We start from the raw sequence: 26,610 nt of genomic DNA, 5'->3' as shown, positions 1-26,610 counted from the left end.
CTAGCTTTCGCGCACCGACTAATCATCCGCTGCGAACATGAGACTATGTCTCATGCCCTGGAGTCACTGCAGGTAAACCTCCATGACCACAATGGCTAAGTAGTATCAGGATTTGAACATTTGTCAATAGGATCTTATCCACCATATCTTCCACCATATTCATTGATAATGTTTAAAAGTTACTAAAAATAAATCATAGAAACAAAAAATATAAATGGATATTTAATATTAAGTGTATCGTATAACTCGGATGTTCAAAATACATTTGCGTAAGACCCCACGAAGTGGCTGGACAAAGGGGTGGCAAACCCTCGACATTCTTGTCGAACACCATCACCACGATGGCATGCTGAGCAAGAAGATGACAAATGACATTGGAATGTTGATGAGAGAGAAATTTTAAGTCAAGTATTAAGTCTAGTTAAGTAATATTTCAAATGTTGTAACTTTTTATTTTATTTCACTAAATTGTTTGGTTTTTTATAAGACAAAATTGCAAGAATTGTCCATTTAGTATGTCAAAACTCGTATGTTTGGGCCAAAAAGGGTTGGACTAGCATCAGTGGTCCAAAAGTGTCATTTTCTTGCAAGTTTGGTCCAATTTGATTTGAATTTTTTTGTAAAGACTATTTTGCCCTTATTATTTAATTTTTCATTTTTGTTTTATTACCAGCAATTAAAAACAATTAAAAAATAAAATACCCTTTCTCCCTCTCTGACTCGAACTATTCATCTTCTTCCCATACTTCTATTTTCTCTCAGCTGTGCTCAATCTTTATTGTCCGGAAAATCACACATTCATTGGAGACACTTCTCTTTCTTGACCTTCTTTCTTCGTTTTCTCAGTTGCCACCAAGCACTCATTACCCTCCAATTTGCAATCTCTGTCGGAGCTTTCCTAAATGATCGAGTTGGAATCCAGATATGTTCATCCGAAAAAGACGATAACGTTGTCCACCACTACAGACGCCCCGTCCGCGTTCTCTGACGAAGGGTTTGTTGACGGCGCCATATCTGTTCAATCTACGTTTGTGAAGGGTTGTAGCTCCGATCTCCGATCTACGTTTTTGTCTCTTTTCGTCTCCAACTATGTCTCTTCAACTCCCTCCTACCAACTTCGGGTGGTGGTGGTTATGCTACAGGTGGTGATTTTCTAGAGCCATAACTCTCCTTCTGGGTTTCATCGACTGTTCATCTCTCTCCTAATCTTTCTCTCTCTAAGACGGCCAAAAATCCCCAACTTTGTTCGTTCGGTGGCTATTTTGAGTAAATGTGTCAGAGAAAACGACCGAGATCATGATCTAGGGTTAAGATTTGTTGTTGTTGCGTTTGTTATTTTTCTTTCCTTCCACTTCCTCTTCTATCTCGATTGTTGTTGCTGGGTTTGTTTGAAATATTTCTTGATGTCGATTCAGGTAGTGATGAAGGGCAATTCATCATATCCGAAAAAATGATTTATGGGTTCGTGAATGTGATGTTCTTGTTCTTAAACTCAGGAAACGTGAGATGGGTTGTTAAATCGAAACGTGAAATGGGTTGTTGAATCGAAACGTGAGATGGGTCCGAGACTTAGGGTTTTCAGATGGTCTGGTGGTGTCGATCTCTAGGTTCATCAGTCTGTGTATATGATAAAGGTCTGATTTTCAAGTAGTAATTCATCACCATCATTTCAAATCTCAATTTCTTGAAGGTCCATGGAAAGGTTAAAACCACCGGGTTCTGAAACTTACATCACCTTGTCCCCCTATTGGAACCTGTTATGCATTTATTTTTGTTAATTTTGTAATCAAATTATTGAATTAAAGAAGTGAAAGATCTTATTTTTTAGATGGGTTTCTTTTCTTGTGCAGACGAAGAGATAGAGAGAGAGAGAGGGTATTTTATTTTTGTTTTATTATCAATTGTTTTTTAATTTATGGTAATAAAACAAAATTGGAAAATTAAATAATAAGGTCAAAATTGTCTTTACAAAAAAGTTTAAACCAAATTGGACCAAACTCGCAAGAAAATGAAACTTTTGGACCACTGGTGCTAGTCCAAACGTTTTTGGCCCAAACATGCGAGTTTTGACATACCACTGGGACCATTCTTAATCTTTTATTAAATTAATATTATGTGTACAATGAAATTTTTTATACGAGTGGTATAGTATAGTACTTTACCGATTGCTGCATGATTTAGGGCTATAACACACTTATACCACTGATTGGAGCTGGTTGGTTTGCTACTGCTATGAAAGTTGCTAAATGTTGCAGTGGTTGTATCATTTGGTGGTCAATAAAATATCAAAGCACTGTACTTTGAGTTTTTTTAGCTAACCATTTATAGCATTGCACTTTGAGTTTATTTGAAACCAAACATATATAACATTGCACTTTCAGTTTATTATTTATTTATTTTTTTTAATAAAAATTAACCAATTCTAGCATTGAACTTTGATTTTTTTTAACTAGTTCCACTTTTTTTTTTTTTTAACTAAACAGTTATAGAATACAACTGTGATCGAAGTTAAAATTGACAAATAAATATTTAATGATGAATATAATAATTAAACGAATATGTTAAATGATTAGTTACATTTCCGGTTTTTGTTAAATATATATATATATATATATATATATATATATATATATATATATATATATATATATATATCCTGTTTTGATGTTCTTTGGAATACGAAATGTTTAAAAAAAAAGTAATCAACAAAAGCAAATTATTCATCGTCTACTAAAAAAAGCTAATCGATCAAATAATCTATTCGCCGAAAAGAAACTATTCACTTCCCTGTAACAAAAAATCTTATTTTACAAATAAATCTTTGTTACACAATATTTTTTTTTTACATTGTGACATGTGGATTCTGCAGATTGTAACCCAGTAACAAGTAATAAGTAAACTTTGAGTTTTTTTTCAAAAGAAAAAACATATAAATCTAAAAAAAAAAAAATCAATCTTTTAATGAATATAACCTTTAAAAATATAAAAACTAAAAGATTTTTTTTTCTTACCACCATAACCCTTTTGGGTCATGACCTATTGTTATTCATGTTTTTGGTATAGCTATTGTATCGAAGGACCCCGACGATCTTTAGAAGTGAATTTCAGAGAATTTGATAGATTAGAGACAGCAAAAATTGATCGATTTGATAAGGCGGAGATTTACGAAGCTTTCTTTTTTCACGATGAATGACGATTATGAGGTACGAAAAAACCCTAGATTTTGCATCCTTCTCCATAATTCATCAGCAAAAGGTTTTCTGCTTTCCCTCTTATCTGTAAAACCCTAGATTTCCATTTTACTCTATCTTGTTGGTCTGTATGTATCATGACATTCATATTTCCGAATCATTTAGCCGTTCTGTTTCGGCACTTATTCATGGTTCGTTAGGGTTCTTCTTCCATGAGTCATTTCATTGAACGGTGATTATAAATTATGGTTAGTTTTCAGTTGAATCATAAAGAACAATCGAAATTTAATCTTTCTCACTAATAATTGTGTCCCTTAATCCTCATAATCTCAGCTTAGTTAATGAATATCAAATCTAAATCATGGTTCGATGAATCAAGATGAGGGCGTAAATATGATATATGCGACTGATTTTGCATTAGTGTTTTGTATCTAGTTTTGATATCCCATTTTGATCATGAATTAAGATTTGTATAAACATGATTATAATACAGATTCCAAATTTCTTGTTGTAAAACTAAAGATCAATAACCTTATATGGATAAATCTTGGTAGTAAAGAAACGATAATTTAGATGAAAAACTAGATGTGAAGAAAATAGTACAAATTTTTGTCTAATTGAAATCCCAGTCCAATACACTTCAAACACATTATAACTTGTGATGTTTCTCTTCCTTGTTGTAAACATGAATATTGACTGCAGATTGAGCAGAAGAAGCAAAGTGCTGCTGATGTCACGTTTCAATATTCAAATTTTGTAATGGCTTGTATTGGGTTTCAAGCTCGGCCTTGTGACATGAGATTGCATTTAATGAAGGTAAGAAAAACTAAAATACTCCCTAGAAACCTTGTCTATCTGTATCTGTATCTGTATCAGTATCTGTACCTGTAGATATTGATGAATGGAATATTGTTTAGGAGATATCGGGGATGCCGACTTCCCTAAAGAGGGATACATCCCAAGTAGCCGTTGCCTCATCAGATGCAATGGGGGAAACATCGAGCTCAGGGACTGCAAGACTTGATAAAGCTGACAGCTTTCGTGCTTTATAGATCTTGATTTCTATTTGTAGATTTATTTTTTTAATGTTTAAGACTATTTGTGTAGTGGTTTTGAGAGTTTGTTATTTGAATTGATGGGTAAATTTGAATTCAAGATTGATTGACATCAACATGTTGTACCTTTAAGTGTTGTACCTTATGTCAGATAAAATTGACAATATTAGCATAAACCATTTCAAATTACATAACCATATGAATCTTTTTCTTAAACATAAACCTATCAAAAGTACATTGCATTGTATCAAGTATAACCATAAACATAAAGCATCTTTAAATACATTACCATGTGTGAATCGAAATATAAACATAAATCATTCCATAGTACATTGCTCTTAACCACTGAAATGTAAGCCAACCACTTTCTTGGCTATTTCTTCACTTTGTTGCTCCCTTGATCTCCTTGTTCATCTTTAGTAGCCCTGTCGAAAATACCCGTTACCCGAATTACCCGCTCGATTTTTTCGGGTAGCGGGTAAATCGGGTATCGGGTTAATTTTTTCGGGTATTCGGGTAACTCGATTTTTTTTTCAGGTCGAGTATAGGGTACGTTTGTTGGGTTTCGGGTATACCCAAATTATTTTAAAAATTCCTTTTTTTTTCTTTCGTAAAATGTGTACTCTGTAGCAAGTATTTGATCACGCTTAAACTAACTATCATTATTGTAAAACATGAATCTCTTTTATTATGGAAGTATGGCATCAACAATATTAAAAGCATTTGTTTATATGTCACCATGTTCATTAAAACTTAATTGTTTTCTAGATTATAGTTTTTATTGCAACTAACAAAACTCATTATCTTAACGAAACTTCAGAACATGGAAAAACTTATGGCTACAATTATTTAAACATTTTAAACTTTTAAACTAAGATCTTTAATTATTTGTTTTGTTAACATCTTATTAGATTAGATTAAACTGTTAAAATATTACTTAATATCTAAAGTATTATTGACTAAAAAATCTCAATGTTCAACGTTTGAGTAACTTCGTTTATGCCTCGTTTGTTTATATAAACAAGACTAATAGAGCACGACATATTTTATCATTAAATTTATTTTCAGGTGTCATTAAAAAAAAAATTATATATTTCGGGTAATACTTGAATTACCCAAACCCGAACTTAACTTGGGTCGGGTAACGGGTAATTTTTTTAACATGAAAACCCCGAATTACCCGAAACCCGAAAATATTACCCGATCAACACCCCTAATCTTTAGTCCTCATTTTCTTCTTTGGCCTCCCTACTTGTTTGTTGTGCTAAATTAAACCTTGCATCTAACCAAGGGCAAAAAGGTAATAATCCATGATGGGTCTTTTTCAGTGATGAAGATGAAAAGGATATTCATGTCATTGAGAGAAGAAGGTAATCACATAATGGGAACGATATTTTTTGGTCAAAATTGTTTCTTTAAAGGAAGGTTAAATCATAAAAAACTCGGGTGGTTAAAGAAAACAAATTCCAAACTATAATATTGTTATTATAAAATTACGTTTCATATAATTGTTTTTTTTTTTAAATTGAAAGTCTAAATCAAAATAAATATTCCTTTGTTGATTAAACCGAAAAATTAACAAACTACAATGGTTTTTATAAAATTTGGCATTCTGGTTGGGAATTTTCTTTGCAAATTTTGTTGAACTTACATTTGTCTCAGTCCAATGCATGCAAAAAACAGTATAAAAGTGATTCTTGCACCGACTTTATTGGGTTTCTAAGCAAAAACAGTACTAATAGCAAGATTAGTATCCATCCCTTTTTCATTCATCATCTCTCTCACTACTTCCACATCTTCCCACCTTCCCACAGAAGCACAAATATTCGACAAAGCAACAAAATCTTCACTTTTTTCATAATTTTCAAGATTCATAACAATCATAGCCACTTTCTCACCCATCACAATATCATTATGTACTCTACAAGAATGCATCAAACTCCTCCACAAAACCACATCATCTTCAACCTTTTCACTCATAATAAACTCATACGCTTCACCTAAATGCCCAATTCTCCCAAGAAGATCAACTATACAACCATAATGATGTGGAAGAGGCAAAATATGAAACTTTTCTTTCATAATTTGAAATAAAGAAAGACCTTCATTCAAAAGCCCTGATTGTGCACAAGCGAATAATAAGCTTGTGAAGGTGACTGAATTAGGTAAAATACCCGATTCTGTCATGTTAGTGAAAAGCTTCAATGCTTGTTTTCCTTTCCCATGAATAGCTAAACCAGACACCATGGCTGTATAAGTGAGAACATTCTTATAACACATTTTGTGGAATAAGGTTAAAGCTGTATCCAAACACCCACACTTTGCGTACATGTCAACAAGAGATGTTCCTATGTAAACATCGTTTTCAATGTTGGGTGTTGTTTTTATGATGTATCCATGAATGGAAACGCCTGTTTCTAAAGAACCTAGTCGTGAAACAGCTGAAAGAACACAAACAATGGTGGTGTCGTTAGGTTTTACTCCATAATCACCTCTTAACATGTTGATAAACAACAGTAATCCATCTCGGGCGTGTTGTATCTGAGAACAATAACCTGCTATTAGTGAATTCCATGTGGCGGAAGTTCTCACACGCATTTCGTCGAACACCTTCTCTGCAAACGCAAATACGTTGTGGTTCACGTAAAAATGAATCAAAGTAGTTTGCAACATGACGTTTGAGAGAACCCCATGTTTTATTACTCGGCAGTGTATCTGGAGCCCTTCCCATAGTGTTTTAACACGTCGAGCGCAAGCTCCGAGAACAAAAATGTAAGTGAAATCGTCGAAATTTAGAGTCGCTTTAGATACCCAATGGGCAAAAAGAAGAATGGAGTCGGTTGGAGGAGCGCATCGAATCAAAACATTTAAGAGATATGGATTGGATTTATGATCGTGACTGTAAAATTGGGAAACAATGAGACGAGCGTAATTGTTGGCATGTGGGGCTGATGATGCACAGTAACGTTCGACAAGTTGGGCAACAATGGAGGGTGATTGAGTTAGGCCATTGGAGATGATTTGCGAGTGAATTTGTATGATATGGTTTGTGGAAAATGATGATTTGTAGTTTTGTAATAGAGAAAGGCATCTCAGTCTCTGAAGGGTGTGCATCAGTAGCATAAAATTTCAGTCTTTGTTGAATGTGGAGTTTGTTTATGTTTAGGGGATCAATATCGAGTGACTCACAGTTTGACCGTAATCTTTCGCTTTGACTTTATTTTAGAAGTTGAAAATTTGAAATTGGATACTATTAAAACCCTATAGACATCTTTATCAAAAGTCAACAAATAGGTAATTATTTTTAATCATCTTTTTCAAAAAACAATTTAATTTTAACCAATAAAAATACCTTAAAAATTATATAGGGTGTCTAAATGGTAAAATGAGGTGTCCATTTAGCCAATGGTAAAAAACAATGTATTTAGACACCAAACTAAAATAAATTATGAAATGTCCCCAAACTATTTGAACACTTAACATTTGGGATGTGAGGAGTTATGTCACAAATAGGTTTGTAAATTTTATGAAAAATTAACTTTTAAAAAAAATGATTATGTTCAAAAAAAAAATAGTCATGGAGGAGTTGGACCAATTACAAAGATCCAGAGAACCGAATAGAAATAAAAAAATCTCAACAAACATATTCAAAATGAAGTAAGAGGATCAAACTCGAAGAAGACTACCAAATCCATTACCTAATAAAAATAAACATCACCAAGATCATTTAATCTAAGCAAAACATCTCTAAACTCCAACCAAATGCAACCAAAATTATGGCCATGATACAAATAGAGATCAACTCATCGGATGGTATAGCAACTTGGACCATCAGTATGATATTATATTAATCTATGTAGCACCAGCAATATCATTTTTATGTCAATCCAATAATTAGTATGATCATTAATCGGTCCGTTGATTTTAGGGGTTCTGTACAAATACTACAAAATGGGTCATAAATATATTTTTTTTACTTATAATCAAAATTCATTAATTCTATCATAATTAACTAAATCAAAATATTGAATTCACAAGTAACAATACCAAATAACAATGTGGATTTGAGAAAAAAAAATAGATGACTATAAAAAATAGAGAATTATGAATTATAAATATTTAGAAAAAAAAAGCAAATATGGTTTTTATAGAAAAGAAATTAATGAGCTATAAAGTTTTAATTTAATGTGATTCAATTTTACGCATGAGAAAGAAAAGTAATAACAAAGAATCTACTAAGCGGCAAGTTTCAAACTTGCTACAGAAGGCTAGCATGCTAAGAGCTCTAGCGATCTCGATCACCAGCTTATTATTTTTATTATTCTAAAAAAACTATTACATATACGGTATATACAATATAAGGTAAAAACATCGGCCCCCTTAAAAGCACGTTCCTTGTGTGGTCGCACACCCCGCATATGCTTAGGGTCGGGTCTAAGTATAGTAGCCACATCATCATCGATGGAAAAATGGTTTGGGTGTAAACCTGGATAAGAAAGACTTCCACCAAACATTCCAACCGTTATCCATCCTTCTAACGTCCTGATCGTGAATTAGCAACCTTGGACCTCTTCACTGTCGGTTGTGTTTGTACCTGAACCTATTTCTTCTGTCTTTGGTGGGTCTCAAGCTCCGACTCTATCGCTCTGACCTCAGCCACCATCTCCGTTAGCGCCTGACACTTAGTCACTACCTCGAACTCTCTGATATCCATGCTCAACATGCCTAAGTACCGAGACATCTTTGTCTTCTCAGTAGCTACATACTTGGGGAAAAACAATGCCTTCTCCATGAACTTGTTGGTGATCTTTGTCGCCATCTCAGTCATCTATGTGACGGTCAAATACTCCTAAGTCAGACACTATATATCCACCAAAGTAACATACTCTTCCCTGAACATAACAATGAACTGCTCCTAAGTTATAGCCTCACGCTCAACCGCAGATAGGGGTTACGTAACCAAACCTCGCTATTCCTCCGTTGTATAGTGCATAAGGTTCACCGTGAACCTGACCTTCGCCTCCTCCAGGAAGAAACAAGTATCGAAGGCACTCTCTACCTCAGCAATCCAATGCATATTGGTAATCAGATCCTTTCCTCCCTCAAACATGGGAGGTTGGGTAGTTGTAAAGTCTCGGTATGTCACGGTCTTGGCCTCGACTGACCAACACCAACATCAATGGTGTATCACTTATCAAACATGGTTATCACCTTAGTCTTGATCATGCCTAACATCTCAAGGATAAAGTCCAGAACTGCTCTCAAAACACCATCGATCACTATATTACACATGTCTGTATCACTCGGACCCAATCCTCCATGGGCACTCACGCCTGAACCAGAAACAAAATCAGTGCTTGAACCACTCCCTCTCTGCCTAGTCATAGCCATATTGCAGATATAAACATAAATATGTAATAACAAATTCATAGAGCTAAACCACACTATCTATAACACCCACTAATTCGAGCTAAAAATTTAAGATATAATAGATAATCTTAGATAAAGATGTAGTAGTCGTAATGACTATCTTGTGAATATAAGGAGCACTTAAATCCGACTTTATATGAAGAAGTTATGTTTCATCGAAGTTTCGCGATCAAACCAACACGTCTATGCACGTCATGAAAAGTGAATTGGAGTTAGGTTACTTATTATCCTAAGTAATCTAAATAAAAATCATAGCTATCAAAATAGTGAGAACGTGCATATAAAGAACGCCTAAATCTGACTTCATATGAGGAAGTTATGATTTTTTTAAGTTTCAGCGTAGCGGTGTGCGACACAGAAACCGAAATTAAAATCGGTCGATTGTTAGGCAAAACAATCTAAACGAGAATCGAATATCACGTGAATATAAATCCGTCGATGTAAAGACAGTCGTGAGCGGAGGTCGTATGAAAGAGTTATGATTTTTATACAGTGTTTAACAATCTAAGTCTGTTAAAAATATAACTTAAAAATAAAATGTGAATTAGCCGACAGAGTATAAACGAAAGTTGTAGTACTCGTCGATAACTATGTGTGGATATAAAGAACGTAAAAAATGGCACTCGTATGACAAAGATATGAATTTTTGAAAAAAAAAGTTTTAGCGCGTGCAGACAGGGTACACAACACGCACTGACAGCCCGACGCAGCCCACCCAAAATTTGACACGTGGCAACATGCGAGCATAACCACATCATCATCTCCGACCAGTGGCGTGACGCACCTAGACAAGGTGTGTGGCGCGCACCCCCTTTCCTAGCTATAAATACAAGTCATTTTTCATTCATTTCCCTCACCAATTCTCACCCAATTCCTTTGGAATCTCTTCCATCCCCTAGTCCCTATACTTCCTAGATCTCGACTACTTTAGCGAGGCCCTGTGACATCAGAATTCCGGAGAAATAGAAGTTCGCGGGTCGGAGTTTTGCCCACATAATTACTGGTTTTCGTTAGAAAACTATATAAGTTTTTTTTTTGGGAAAGAGGCCCAAGCCCCGACAAAAAAAAAAAAAAAAAAAAAACTATATAAGTTAAGCTGCACTTTGCATGATTTAAGTGTAACTTATATTTATAGTCATAGTCATTTTTATGAACCTATAAATAAGATTATTAGTGATTCCAAGTCATAATACTAATTGATTTACTTATAAGAGTGATGTCTAGGTTGGATTTAGTATGATGTTTAAAGTGAGATTTCCAAAAAGTATACTTTGTATAGCAAATTGACCCTACCTCTGATATGATCCTACCTAGTTATTCCTTATTTGATAGATCTTGATGTAGACGTTGTGATTATTGAGTAATCTAGACTATCATTATTATAGTAACAGGAAATGTGAAACTAGTCTAAGACTTAGCACTATTTAAACCTAGATCTTTTGAAAAAATAAACTAAAGTGGTAGGCGAAGCGCTGCCCAAATCACCTTCATCCACCTAAGTCAAGTGAGTGCATAGTTACTTCCAGCTTACAAATATATATCAAGTATTTAATTTGCTTATATGCCCTATACGCTTACTATCTATGTTCCTAAACTCTATGTTGAATGAGATGATATAATATGAGTTTACTTAAATTAAATAATATATGTATTTTACCGTATTTTTAAAATTTTTTGGGTAGAAAAGGGTTGAGAAGGAGATACTATAATGGTGAGAGACCATGTCAGAGATAATATAATGGTGAGAGACCATGCCAGAGATAATATAATAGTGAGAAACCACGCCAAATAATATAATTGTGAGAGATCATGCCAGAGATAAAAGAATGGTGAGAGACCATGCCCAACATTGTACTGCCGAGAGCAGTCATCTAGCAAAGTCTTGATGACAACCATAGAATCTTCTAGACAATCCAGTGGAGCACAAGAAGACTCGCAATCTGTAGGTGTTAATGAATTATACTAACCGGGGTATGGATTGTGTGTTTATTCGCGTACTCTATCCCCCTCATGGTTGCCTTATTGACATATGTTGTTATGAAATCCCGAAAGTAATATTGTCACCTCGTTACTTCCAACAATCCTTTAGGATAGATCCCATTGAGATCATTAATTTAGGATTAAAGAGTGAGAGTGACGAGAATGGGTAATCGGGATATTTGTTTGGTCTAACATATATATATATATATATATATATATATATATATATATATATATATATATATATATATATATATTGTCACAACTAGGAATTTTGATGCTTTGTAACAACAACAATTATACCAACTGTAAACCAACAAGGTGAAAGCATGCATGATGCTTATTCAATAACAACAAAACTTCAATCAAACACTTTATACAAGCACTGCAAATAGTCAACAAAGAATTGGAAACCCTAGAAATCCCGGTTTAAGTCCATTATGGACTAGGATTTCCTTATTGGGCCTAATGGACCAATAAGCTTCCAATTTAACTATCTTGAACATAGAACTCTCAAATGGGCCCTAATTGGACCCATATACATGAAACTTAATATTTTGGGCCTTATAAGCCTAAAATGAACTAGGTTATCTTTAATGGGCCTTATTGGACCACAACAAATTTATATAGCCTTAGTGGATCATAAAAATCATTCCTTGATTTATTTGGGCCGAAATCACCTAATTGGGCCATAAGATGGACTTAAGAACAAAAAGCCCAATTTTCTTTTCTCCTTTCTCCTTCTCTCGGCCCAAACCACAAATGGAGGAAGAGTTGACTTCCACTTGCCACCTCATTATCATATCTTGGTTCTCCATGCAATATCCCATGTTTCCAAGTAACCATCTCATCAACACTCTCTCTTCTCCTCTCTCTTTTTCTCTCGGCCGAAGGCGCACACCCACACACACATTTCATCTAACTTTTTGAAACAAACTCTCTCAAGAATATCCTCACTCTTCTTCATCAAATTTTCGAGATTTAGGAGCTTTTCAAGGAGATTATTCCACAAAAATCATCATCTAAGGTAAGTTGATGCTTAAATCTATGATCTAACTACTTCATTTCATCAAAAACCTCCTCCTAATCTACTCAAACTCGTGATCTTGCATCTTAGAACACTTCTAAGCCAAAGATCCTCCAAGAAGTTTACTAGGCCGAGATTTGCATCAAACTTCTTCCATTTTTCTTCTAAACCGAATCCACAAACACAAGGTGAGCTTCATACCCCTCTCTTTTCGGTTTTCATAAGTTTTATGGGGGAGAATACAAGTAAAATGTGTAGATTTATGTGTATGTGTATGCTATGTATGATTTTATGCATGCATGAGTGATTTTATGTGTTTTTGTGGAGAATATGTAACCAAAAAGGGGAAAAACTCGAGATCTATGCTATAAGAAGGAAATCAAACATGATCCAAGTTATATTACACTAAACAAGTCAAAAATATTAATCTCTAAGATTATTATAAAAACATTGCAACATAAAACTCATTTTTGGGCTTAAATTGTCAAATATACAAAAATTGGGTTTAAAATTGCCATTCATGGTTTTCTTAAAGGTCAAAAGAGTCAAAACAGTTACAATGATTGTTTTTATGAACATTATGATCTTCAAAGGACTTAAAATGTAAATATTAGCTTAATGGGCTAATTTTTGGGCTTTTCGGCCCAACAAGCCCAAAGTTGCGAAAAGTATGAAATTGAAAGGGCTGAAATGGTAATTTCTTCAAAACAGGGGATAAAAAGCTAAACAAAACTATTTCAAGGGTTAAAAATGTTTTTCTTTTCCAAAAAGGATCAAAAATGTTAAGTTTTTGGATTTTGGGCCAAAATTGTAAAAGTTGCAAAAGTTTGGGTTTTAAACCGAAAAACACTTCTCTGGAAGGACTGAAACTGCCAAAGAATAAATGTAAGGTCCAAAATATGGATCTTTACAAGTAGTTAAGCAACAATCAATCACAGAAGAAGAATAAGATGAAAAGAAATCAAGCTTGCACACGATTATATTCAATAAACCGTCTGGTACAACTCGATAGGACTCTGTGTAAACGCAATGGCATCAACAACAACACAATGACCAACACCTCCCCTATTTATACTCAACCAGACCGCAAACGGGGTTTACGACCGTAAACTGGGTTTACGGTCGTAAACGTGTTTAAGGCCGTAAACTCCGTTTACGGTCGTAAACATACATTCTGACCAAAACTTCTAAAACAACCTATAAACAACATTACAGACTCATACTGAACACAAAACGATGAAAGCCTAGGCCAAACCATTTACTGGGTCCTTCAATCTCCCCCTTGGTTTGGTGCTAGCTTGGACTTAGCTCTTTTCGACCACCAGTACATCTGATTTTCCCATCGTTCCGTTCCACATTTTCTTTTCTATAATTTCAGCCACCATCGACGTGTATTCTTTTGCAGCGGGCTCAAAGATAGGTTCAGCCACCATAATCTGATTTTTAGCGAGATGATGTATGTCCCACTTGCCAAATTGAAGTAAATCCATTTTCTCATACAGACAGATGCAATCTTCTTTAAGCTTGATGACAGCGGCATCTGTGGCTTCATCATACACCCAATATAGCATGGATGCAAGAGAACCATCAGAATAATTTTGAAGAACGGGGACTTGCTTCACTTGGGCTGTAGCAGGCCACATCACTGATCTAAGTGGCTGATTTGTCTTGGGATCAAACACATTAGTGTAAGCCTTGACTATCGACTCAACAGTCTTCATCGAAGGAAAACCTTTAGCGACTTGATCTTCCAGGAATGACTTGAACTGACTTGCCCTGGGATTGTTCGATGGATTGGAGAAAGGAGCCTTAGACAGCTCAATAAGATCAACCTTAGTAAAAGAATGAAAGTCGTGAGCATCTTTGTATAGTTCATGATTGCCGCTCTTTCTCCTCACCATAAACATATTCATGGTGTCATGGAATCCCCACGAGAGGATTCCTGACCTATCACCATAGATGTCTCTGAAACGATTCTCGCCCAGATCCGTAACGGTGATTTGTGGTTTATCCCAGGGTGCCTTATGATCTGCGCTCCTTTTGAATAGCAATTTACCTTTGTCAGCAAACTTGTCCTTTTTGGCATGTTTAATTCTGCTGCACTTGGAGCTTGAGCCGGTTCTTTCTTAAAACGATTCACGACGGTGGTGGTTCTGGTAGGTTGCGGAGCAATGGGAGCATCTTGGTTGGGAAGATAAATCTGTGGCTCTTCAACGGATGACTTGAATTCGTCCCCAAATTTATCTTCCAGCTTTTTCTTCAAGTCGTAGTAGCTGGCGGTCAGTAGCCCAAAGTGTGTCTGAAGATCTGTGATCTGTTTAGTCTTCAGAGCTTTATCCTCGGTAAGCTCGGCCACTTGAATGTTGAGCTGTGTATTCTCAGTTTGAAGGTCAACCACCTTGATATCAAGCTCAATGTTCCTCTGATCCAACTCAACGTTCTTCTGGTTTAGAGCATCGATCTGCTTTTGAAGTCCAAGAAGTGACAGACTCTCTTCTCCTGTGCTATCACCCCCGATAGAAATTCCTTTGCCATGTGGGGAGATGTTGAAAATTGTTCTCTGGCCAAGAGCCTGGCTAACTTAACAGAGGTAGCGTCATGCTCTGGCCTAGGAGGAGAGAAATCCGTTGGGAAGGACGAGCCACCAGTTTCATAGAAGGTACTAGGACCTTCACTTGTGGGTTCAACTGAGACTATAACAGGTGTTGTTGTTGGTGGAGCTGTAAAACTTTGAAGAACATTGGAATCAGTAGTTCTCCGTCTTGGGTCGAGTCTTCGTCTTTTACTTGGAGGAGGTGAGACTTGTGTGGCTGGGTGATCACTTTCCAAAGGCGTAGAAGTAGGTAAGACAACATTAAGGGGAGGAATCCCTGACGTTGCCACCATAGGAATTGCTATTTCCGCCGATGTGTTGGTAGGAGGAGGTGTAGCTTCGAGAACATCTCCTTTTTCCCTTGTCTCTGTTGCTGGTTCAGCAACTTCATCGACATTGTCAAGCAGCTCATTGAGGTTCATCCCGGTCATAAAATCTTCATTACTCCCAAAATTGACAGGAATTTCATCATTGTCAAATCCTGTGAGGTCGAGGTCTTCATATAAGTCAGTCTCTGTTCCGGACCCCTCATTGTAATCTTTTTGAACTGGAACGGATGTCAACTCGTGTTCCTCAGCCACTTGTGCTTTAGGTGCTGGATTTTCTTCTTCTTCATGATCTGAGACAATGATCACATCTTCAAAAACAACCCTTTCAGAAGAAGTGGGCTCAGATGCCTTGTCAGATGTTCCATGCGACTCAGAAGATTCATCAATCTCAACAAATTTTCCGAACTTCTCGAGAGGATGTAAGCCCTGGAAAACGACTTTGCCCTTTCGATTTTGTTTGATGAGACCAACAGTGTGTGGGCCTAGTGACTTTATATCAAGCTTGTCACCATCTTTCAGCATCTCCGGGAACTGGTTGTCGATGAACACCTGAATAAATCTTGGGTACAACAAGAATGTATCTCTGGTTCTCCGGGATATAGCATTTATCTTCACCAAAAATTCATCTAGAATGTACTTTGAGAAATTGAATTTTATACCGGCAGCGAGTGAAACAATTGCTCCTGTGTTCCGGAGCGAGATCTCATCAGCGCCTGATCTCCTTCCCGAAATGCAGCTTACGAAGACATGTGCCAGAAATCTCCAGTAGGGAGGTAGAAGTTTCTTCACTGTGGGAGGTTAAATGCCCTCATATCCCATCCTGCTGAGAATCCTTTGAACATCATCAATCCCAATTTCAGTAGGAAAATCGGGTTGATCATCGATCAGCAATGTGTCTCTGATGTACTGCTCGGTGATCATGATCTTGCATCCTTTGATCAAAGCTTTAACAGTAATCACACCATTTTCTTGTGACATCTTGGCCGTCTGCCAGAACTCCCGGATAATGTCCTGATAAATGATGGGATTTACTGTGATGGCACAAGACAAACAACACTCTCTCAGTCTGTAGATTATTGATTTGAATTCTGCATGAGCGACCGGAGGATCATCCAACACAATCGCCAAGTTGTGCATGTCCGCAAACTTGAGATCCGCCATTGATCTGCACTAAACAGGCCAAGTAAGAAAACAAAGTATTTAACAATTTAAAGCTTTAAGTTTTCTTAGTTAAACAATTTTATTTTGGCCTTTAAAAATTAGTTTGACTGCAAAAGATTAGAATTTACGGTCAAAATTAGTCAAACAAGGAGTTTACGGTCAAAGGCAGTCAAAATGGGGTTTACGGTCAAAGTTGGTCAACGGACCGTAAACTGAGTTTACGGTCGTAAGCTCAGAAGAGTTTATGGTCGTAAACCCAAACTGAGTTTACGGTCGTAAGGCCAAAAAGGGGTTTATGGTCGTAAGGCCAGATGGAGTTTACGGTTCTTGAATCTCCCCAAACCGTAAACCCCTCAAGAACAGTAAACGCCGACGATCTTTCAAACCCCGATTACTCCTTCATTTTTGGTCGGAACGACGAATAGAAAGCAGATTCCCGGTCGGTTTCATCATACCTTCGAAGTGGACTAGTCGATTTCACAAGATCTCGCAAAAAGTTTTTCGAGGAGAGAGAGTAGAGAGAGAAAGGGGCTTGCGGCTGTAAAAGGGAGAAGTGGGAGAGGAAAGGTTTACGGTAGTAAACTTTTTCTTTTATACTCCCTTCGAAATTACCTGTCTCCCACACAGTTAAAATCACAGTCCTAATCCCGATTAAATTTTCAAAAATAAACATTTTGAGGATATTAAAATAAAAAATAAAAAATAAAATTAAAATTAAACTAAAAATAAAATAAACTAATTTCTAAAATTTTAGAATTAAAATATTAAAAAAATAAATTTTTGACAATTAATAAAATAAAATAAAAATAAATTTAAAATAAAATAAAATAAAATAAACGCAGACAAAATTTATCTCAAAATTTACTGAGAATATTCTTGTGATGCTGGGATCACAGTTGTTAAACAGCCTTAATCCACTTGTCGGTACCTTTCATTTTCACATCTTTGTCTGGTCGATCGCCGGTATTGTGGTCCACTTAAACACGAAAAATTGTGACAATATTAGGACATACTAATAATGGTAAGACAAAGTGATACTAAGTTCCTAGATACTATATCTGATCCTAGGTTCCTAGATACTATATCTTAAGGACCATTCAGCTGACGACGACCAGGGATATTGTTGTCCACCTAAATTGAGCAGCGAGATCTATAGACAATCTGTGAGTGTTTAATTGTTAATTGTACTGGAACATGTTTCCCGCTTCCTGATATGCTCCAACAATCAAGAACTTCCAGAATACTCCTTACATCGGGTGAGCAGACAATTATTAAGAAAGAAGATAGATTTAGATTATTATTAATTATAGTTTTTAGAGGGATTGAGAAGTAGAATGGTGCATATACTGTGTACCAGGTCGGATTATGAGTCATGCAAAGGAGACAGTATATGGCTAAAAGATAGGAAGAATTTCATAGATATAATATGCAGAGAAATAGATTTGCATATGTTGCTGTCGAGGCCGGATCTCTTCCAATCACGTAAAGGAGGCAACATATGACTAACAGACAGATAGAGAAAGAAAACAATTTTCTACAGACCTAACTCATCGGAATTTACCAGTCGCCCCATCAATACCGGAATTAAGGACAGAGTCCGCACATCGAGGAAAAGTTAATCCACGATTCCAAGTACAGGTTCATTTAATGTGACGAGTAGATTCCCGTATATATCTCCCTGCTCAACCTATCCAAGCGTCGTATTGTCAGGCTAAACGGATCTAACTAGGTCAAGATTTGTTAAGTCTAAGAATTTCTTAAGTTCAACTTTTCCTAGTCAAGTCCATTTAGAATCTTTCGTGCCTACCAACGCATCAAACCAGAGCATAGACCCTTCAACTTTGGGTACGTTACGCAGACTCAGATTGCCTGTTATCACTTGATAATATCACTTCCCAGTACTACATCAACAAGCAAAACTGTTAGCGACAGTATTTTTGATTTTTCTGAATTTTTCATGTTTTTGGATTTTTGATTGTTTTCTGAAAAAAAAAAATAAAAAAATAAAACAGAAATAACACTATTTTTGGATTTTTTAATTTCTAATTTTTTGTTTGATTTTTGTTTATTTCTCCCCCTAAATTTGTGCATGAGAGAGAATGAAATGATTAAAATGCGCAAATTTAACCTAAGCCTAAAAAATAACAAAAAGTTTAATCCTCAAAACGGATCATTTTCAAAAATCCCACAAGCATATCGAATCGAGCTTTGTTAAAAGGCTTGGTGAACAGATCCGCCACATTATTGTCAGTGTGAACATGTTCTAGCCTAATGAGCGAGCGCTCATAACAATCTCTAATAAAGTGAATTTTGATATCAATGTGCTTGGTTTTGGAATGTTGGACCGGATTTTTAGTGATTTGAATAGAAGCCTCATTATCACAATGAATTGGGGTTTCTAGATAATTCAAACCGTACTCCAACAGCTGATGTTGGATCCAAATAACTTGAGAACAGCAGGCAGAGGCAGCAACGTATTCCGCTTCTGCTGTAGAGGTGGAGACGGTATGCTGTTTCTTGCACTGCCACGACACCAGCCTATCACCAAGAAATTGGCACCCTCCTGATGTTGATTTCCTGTCAAGCTCACAGCCTCCATAATTACTGTCAGCAAAAGCATATAAATCAAATTCAGAATTCTTCGGATACCAAAGACCCAATTTTGGGCTGCCTTTGATATACCGAAAAATTCTTTTGACAGCAATAAGATGAGAGAGTTTAGGATTAGCCTGATAGCGAGCACATTGACACACTGCAAACATGATGTCGGGACGACTTACAGTGAGATACATCAACGATCCGATCATCGATCTGTAGTGAGTCTGATCTACGGATTCGCCCTCAATATATGGATTCAGCAGGGGTCTTTCAGCCATTGGTGTCGATGCAGGTTTCGCGTCTTGAAACCCGAACTTCTCAAGAATATCCTCCACATACTTAGCTTGATGCAGCAGGATTCCGGTTGAATTTTGTTTGACCTGAAGCCCCAGAAACATGGTCATTTCACCTAGAGAACTCATCTCAAACCGCTTCTTCATCACGCCTTCGAACTCTTTGCAAAGCTGTGGACTGGTAGACCCGAAGATAATGTCGTCAACATAGATCTGAACTAGTATCTGATCATTACCCACATGCTTGATGAATAAAGTTTGATCAATAGTGCCGCGAGAGTATCCATGCTCGAGCAAATGCTTTGTTAGAGTCGCATACCATGCTCGAGGAGCTTGATGTAACCCGTACAATGCCTTGTCCAACTTGTAGACATGATTAGGAAACTTTGAGTTAACGAACCCAGGGGGTTGATCAACGTAATTTTCTTCCTTTACTTTGCCATACAAGAAGGCAGTCTTGACATCCATTTGGTAGACCGTGAAGTTCATGTAGGAAGCATAAGCGAGAAAGATACGAATGGCTTCCAACCGAGCAACTGGCGCATAAACCTCAGTATAGTCAAGACCCTCAACTTGTCGAAACCCGCGAACCACCAACCTTGCTTTATTGCGCACTATTACACCAGAATCATCTTGCTTGTTGCGATAGACCCAACGCGTGTCGAGAGACCTTTTGCCCTTTGGTAACTCTACCAACTTCCAAACCCCGAGCTTTTCAAACTGATTGAGCTCTTCATGCATCGCATCTACCCAGCTGGGCTCATTCAAAGCCATGTCAACGTTCTTGGGCTCTATTTGTGAAATAAAGCAAGAGTAGAGACATGCATTGACATCTCCACTCTTGACTCCTAGTTTTAACTCCGTCACCCAGCTGGCCAATGACGTTATCAATCGGATGATCGCGTTGAATTCTTGAAGGAATGTCTTGGCTGATATCATTGAGTGAAACAGGAAGAGTGTAAATGTTGAAACCTCCATCATTTGCTGATTGATCCACATTGGATGGATCTGCTACAAACTCATTTGCAATTTCTTCAGGAAAGAATAGTTCCATAAAAGTTGGATTGACAGCGGAAGCATCTCTAGACATGAACTCTCTTTCAATAGGGGTAAGAGGTGTAGCATCAACATTAGGAGTTCCATCTTGAACTTTAGACTATGGACTAGTAGGTTGATCAGATGACTCCCCCTCAGGTGGAGCAGAGGACTCCCCCTCAGATGGAGCAGAGGACTCCCCCTCAACCGTTGGAGGTCTGTAAACAACTTCTTCGTCTTCGTCTTCAGAAATAATCTTCGAACCAGAGGAGGATCCACTTGAACTATCTGAAAACACATTTAAAGATTTGAAGAGCGATGTGTAATCAAATAACCAGTCGGGACCCACTCGAGCGTTTGTTTCATTCTCCTCCAACCAGCGCACGTCATAGGATTCGACAATCTGCTTAGTCTTCTTGTTGTAAAACCTATAAGCGGTGCGCACAACATATCCCACAAAATAACAATCATCGGTTTGGCATTGAATTTAGGGTTGGATTCCAAGTGAAGAAGGGTGCAAGGGCAGCCAAATACACGAAAATGGCTGACAGAAGGCTTGTGTCCATAGAGAATCTCGTACGGTGTCTTCATCTGTGCTTTGTTGATTAGAACATGATTCTGCACGTAGCAAGCAGTGTTAATCGCCTCGGCCCAGAAGAAAACAGGTAATTTGGAATCACAAAGCATCGTCCTTGCGTCGTCTTTCAAAGTTCTATTTCTCCTTTCAGCAACACCGTTTTGTTGAGGCGTGTGAGCAGAGCTGCATTGACGCACGATCCCCTTTTCTGCGCAAAAATGGTCAAGAATAGCATTCTTGAACTCAGTTCCATTATCAGTACGAAGCGCCTTCACTTGGTTGTTGGTTTGCTTCTCAATCATCACAACGAACTTCTTTATCAGATCAGCAACCCCCACTTTGTTGGATAAGAAGAAGACCCACGTAAACCGAGAGAAATCATCGATCACAACGAGACAGTACGTGCTTCTGTTAATGCTCAGGACGTTGACCGAACCAAATAAGTCCATGTGTAATAATTGGAGCACCTGACTGATTGAGTTGACTTGCTTGGGCAAGTGTGGTTTCCTATGATGTTTGCCTTGAGCACAAGAAACACACTTCTCAAATGTAATAAAGTCTCTGACAGGTAGGCCTCAGACCATCTCATTCTTGGCAAGGCGATTCAGGTTTTTCGCGTTAGCATGACCGAGCCTTCGGTGCCATAGCATTGCGTTTTGTTCGGAGACTTTTGAGAAAAGGCAAGTGACTTGTTCAGGTAGGTTGCTGTTCATGTCAATAATGTAAGCATTGCCATCCCGTTTAGATTTGACAAGTATCCACTCTTCCGGGATAACAATGCCTGGCTTGAGAATCATACATTCCTTGTCGGTAAAATGGGTAGAATAGCCTTTGTCGCAGATTTGGGAAACGCTCAACAAGCTGTGCTTTAACTCAGGAGCGAAGTTGACATTCTCAAAGCTTAACACTCCATTTGTAATAGTTCCTCTTTGCGTGATCTTGCCACCATCTCCGCCCGCGAAGGAAACATAGCCCCCCATTAAAGGATTGAATTTCGCTCAATTGGGAGATGTCTCCAGTCATATGCCGGGAGCAGCCGCTGTCGACGTACCAGGAACGAACGACATTCCTCCGCAACTGTCCCTGCAAAATGAGCGGGATCATTTAGATTTGGGAACCCAGGTCATCACTGTCCTGGGTTTCCTTTTCACTTTCTCTGAATTAACATTTAATGATTTCAAATTAGGATCCTCATTCCTAATCACTTCAGAGGATGGTAATGAAGGATTGGAAATTGATTTGGGCTTCCAATTATATTTAGGTTTTACAACATTCTCAGGAGGTTTTGAAATAGATTTCTTGTGAGTTTGCACTGAGCCTCTGGATGTTCTACCAGAAGTGGTTGAAGATCCAGAACTGCTTTTTGACGAAACCGATCTTGGCGGAGCCTTGTTCGGTTTTGGCAAACTATTTTGAGATTTGTTAGAAAAAACCTTTTTGTTCTTTTGAAAAATAGCCCTTTTTATGCTTCGATCATCTTTCCAATCATCATTTCGAGAACGAATTCTTGAGGACTTTCTAATTAAAGACCTTCCTCGAGATTCGTTCTCTCTTCTTGGTGACAAATAGTTTACAAAGATCCTATTTTGACAATTTCTAGCTATATGACCACCAACGCCACAATTAAAACAAATCTGTTTATTATTTGAACTTGTACTACATTTCTCAGATTTATTTTCTTGAAAGACACTCTTACTTTTCTCAGAAGAACATACATGAGAAATAGGTTGTGAGATAAGTGAGGGTGCCTCAGAAGGTGTGACTTGTGAAATTGATGGTTTTTCATGAGAATTACAAGCATCAGAATTACCAAACAGTTCATCAAACATATCAAAGAAATTAAATTCAACAAAATCAGAATTAGAAACATCACACAAAACACTATCAGTCTTAACATCAGAATCACAAATAGAAACATAAACATCAGAAATAGGAACAGAAACAGAAACACCAACTCCATGCTTCGCCTGATCTAAAGGATGATCTGAAGAGGAAGTAGAAGCGTTAGTACTTTCAACATTTATAAATCCTCCTAAAACGAAGCCAGATGGTTTGCCATAAACCATAAAAGATTCATTGGCAATCTCATCTTTGGACAAGGGTTGATACTGATATGTGTGATTATAAGGAGGAGGCACACCATCATATCCTAAACCCTTAGACTGATTTCGTTTAAAATCCATGCAGTGATCAATCATGGTGGCAACTACCTCGCTTGATCCATCAAATTTTTGAAAAGCAAAGTTTGCAGAATCAAACCTTTTCTTTAATGTATCAAGCTCGACAATCAGAGCATTATTTTGTTTTTTAACATAATTGTACAGTTCACATTTCTCACTGTATTCTGCCTGAATTCTTCTAAAATCGTTTATCTTAGCTTCTAATTGGGCTTTAAGGGGCTTTTGTCCTTTCCTAAGTTGGTATCCCTCATATCTAAGGTCCTCTACCTCTCTACGTAATAATTGGACTTCATCACGAAGAACTTTAACATATTCTTTACATGCATGAGAACAAGATGGTAGGTTTACCTCGTTTTTCTTTGGTTCGGAAGAAGTAGACACCATTAGAGCAAGCTGTAGCTCCATCATCTCTGCTTCGGGACTAACTCCATCATTCTTCAAGGCAACATCATCAATATGTGCTAGGTGAGCATTTTCTGGCCCTGAGATATTCAAAGCCTGAATCTGGTCCTCCCAGTCAAAAGATTGAGCGACCATAGCAGTTTCACCATTAGCTGTAGCACCTGCACGGTTGTTTCCTACTGCTACCATCGTCCTGTTGTTGTTGATCCTACGGTCTGGCTTAGGACACTCACGAGCAAAATGACCCGGCTCGTGGCAGTTGAAACATCGCAACGTGCCCTTGTTGAATCCCACCTTCTTGTCAGCACTCATGCCCCAGTTGCTCTTCCCTGTCTTCTTAGCAAATTTTTTGGCCCTAAAGACAGCCATAGCAATCTGCCATGTGATATCCATCTCCTCCACGTCTTCTGGATGAATCTGATCCAGGTCAGCAAATGACAGCTGAGGTGGAAGCTCTCCAGCTACAAAAGCATTGTAGCAATTAACAAGCCCAGTAGCTAGAGCCAGATTTTCATCAGTATCCTTAGTGTTTGAGGAAGAGTCTACAGCAGGCACATTTGGAGAAGGAACAACTTGTGGAGTGACAAATGGCTGATTTTGATGGTGAGGGATGGATGATGCAGCAGCGAAGGTCTGAATCTGAGGTTGTTGAGCTGCAAAGGCTTGACCTGAGGAAGACATGATTGATGAGAGAGCATTGTTGGATGAGATTCCAAGATTTGCAGTAGAGTATGAGTTCACATGATTAATCTCTCTCTGTTTGTCATTTATATCACAAGCTTTGATGATCGCCATGATTTCAGCAAGAGTGAGGCGATTTAAATCCTTAGTCTTCTTAATCACAGCGACATTCATATCCCATGATCGAGGAAGAGCATTCAGAAGCTTCTTATTAATCTCTGACTTGGTTAAGTAAATTCCAGATATGTTCATGTCAGTTGTGAGAGTTGTGAACCGCTGCACTTGAGCCTCAAGAGTCTCTCCTGGTATATAGTTGAACATATTGAATTTTTGTCTCAACATGTCCTGACGACTCTCCTTCATATCCTCATTGCCCTCATAAACTTCAATTAGGGCTTCCCATAGATCTTTAGCTGAAGTGTACTCACGAAAACCTTGAGCAATATCGGGAGAAAATGCCACGGTTAAAGTGGCTAAAGCCCTTTCTTGCTCTTCAATTTTCTCAAACTCCTCATCAGTGTAGTTTTCAACCTCCTTGTCAATCACTTGGCCTCCGACTGTCACAGTGATTCTAACAGGGCCTCTAAGAATACTTCTCCATACCTTAAAGTCCTTCATTTTGATGTATTTTTCAATTCTATATTTCCACTCAGGGAAACCATCCGCAGACATTAATCTTGGAATACGCGTGGTAGTGCCCATGACAGTGTCAAGTTCATGGAAATGATTTTGACTTTGAGATTCCATTTGAAATTGAAGAGAATTAAGCAAATTAAGGTGTTTATGGTTGATGAGGTTTACTACCGTAAACTGAGTTTACGGTTTTGCAGTTTACGGTTTTACGTTTACGACCGTAAACTGTGTTTACGGTTGAACAGTTTACGGTTTGTGAGTTTCCGGTTTATGTGTTTACGGTTCTCGAAAATTGGTTTACAGTTTATGAAGATTCATAGTTTACGGTTCTTGATGATCTTGAATTAATAACCGTAAAGGTGTTTACGATTGGCAGTAAGCTCCCAGAAAACCCTCAGAAACACGATTTTGCAGTAGATTCAATTTCCCAGACCACGAAAACACCAAAAAACAGGTTTGAACAATAAGAATATCGATTGAAATAGCCCAAAAGTCGATTGAACGAAGCTTCAACACCGGTTCCTGCTCTGATACCAATTGTAAGGTCCAAATATGGATCTTTACCAGTAGTTAAGCAACAATCAATCACAGAAGAAGAATAAGATGAAAAGAAATCAAGCTTGCACACGATTATATTCAATAAACCGTCTGGTACAACTCGATAGGACTCCGTGTAAACGCAATGGCATCAACAACAACACAATGACCAACACCTCCCCTATTTATACTCAACCAGACCGCAAACGGGGTTTACGACCGTAAACTGGGTTTACGGTCGTAAACGTGTTTACGGCCGTAAACTCCGTTTATGGTCGTAAACATACATTCTGACCAAAACTTCTAAAACAACCCATAAACAACATTACAGACTCATATTGAACACAAAACAATGAAAGCCTAGGCCAAACCATTTACTGGGTCCTTCAATAAACTTTGAGCTAAAAACATCATTTGATCAAGTCTATGATGCAAAAGTGTCAAGAAAATGTCTTAAGGGTTTAAAATGTCTTTTCTTTCATAAAAAGGACTAAAATTGTTATTTTTATAAAAAGAAAGGGACTGAAAAGGTTAAACCACTATTTTTAAACCAATTATTTTATTTATAGAATATTGAGTCAAAAATACTAATCTACGACATACAAAACTTGAAAGACGAATACACGTATAACTCCAAATATCGTTATAAACAAATCGACCGGTCTCGAGTCGATACAAAAACAACAATCGTTCAATCGAACCCTCCAGTAGTTATGCGATACCTAAGACAAGTAAACACTCGACACTTGGGCTTGAAAGTTTCAAATCGTGCTTGTTGGACCTTGCAAGTCCATTAACATGATCTTTGGGGCCCAAGGGATAATGATTATATGTTATTGGGCCTTCTATGACCCAATTCCATATAAAGGGACCTTCAATGGCTTTTAAGTGCTATTGGGCCCTAGTGG

The 26,610-nt window shown here is 37.4% G+C and overlaps 2 protein-coding genes across 2 annotated transcripts; one reads left to right on the top strand and one right to left on the bottom strand.

Annotated features, from left to right (window-relative positions):
* The first annotated feature begins 3,065 nt into the window (after nt 1-3,065).
* LOC145169048 (uncharacterized) lies at nt 3,066-4,378 on the top strand. Its single transcript, XM_079087636.1, has 3 exons — nt 3,066-3,203; nt 3,894-4,007; nt 4,109-4,378. Exons 1-3 carry the CDS (start codon nt 3,186-3,188, stop codon nt 4,241-4,243), a joined length of 267 nt encoding a protein of 88 aa, XP_078943762.1. The 5' UTR covers nt 3,066-3,185; the 3' UTR covers nt 4,244-4,378.
* A 1,551-nt stretch (nt 4,379-5,929) lies between these two features.
* On the bottom strand, nt 5,930-7,406 carry MEF20 (mitochondrial editing factor 20). The gene has a single exon (XM_079045946.1). The coding sequence runs from the start codon at nt 7,367-7,369 to the stop codon at nt 5,966-5,968; it is 1,404 nt and encodes a 467-aa protein (XP_078902072.1). The 5' UTR covers nt 7,370-7,406; the 3' UTR covers nt 5,930-5,965.
* Nucleotides 7,407-26,610: the final 19,204 nt, after the last annotated feature.

The sequence above is a fragment of the Lactuca virosa genome, chromosome 4 (assembly GCF_052849685.1).
Source record: "Lactuca virosa cultivar CGN04683 chromosome 4, Lactuca_virosa_CGN04683_v6, whole genome shotgun sequence".
In the NCBI taxonomy this organism is placed as follows: Eukaryota; Viridiplantae; Streptophyta; class Magnoliopsida; order Asterales; family Asteraceae; genus Lactuca; species Lactuca virosa.
Note: the sequence above shows the minus strand (reverse complement) of the source record. Positions and strands in the feature narration are given on the sequence as shown.

Excerpts from the sequence above, each read along its gene's own strand:
- LOC145169048 (XM_079087636.1), top strand. Across the intron at positions 4,008-4,108 it reads TGAGATTGCATTTAATGAAG|GAGATATCGGGGATGCCGAC; the intron begins GTAAGAAAAACT and ends AATATTGTTTAG.
- MEF20 (XM_079045946.1), bottom strand. The coding sequence starts at position 7,369 with ATGCTACTGATGCACACCCTTCAGAGACTGAGATGCCTTTCTCTATTA.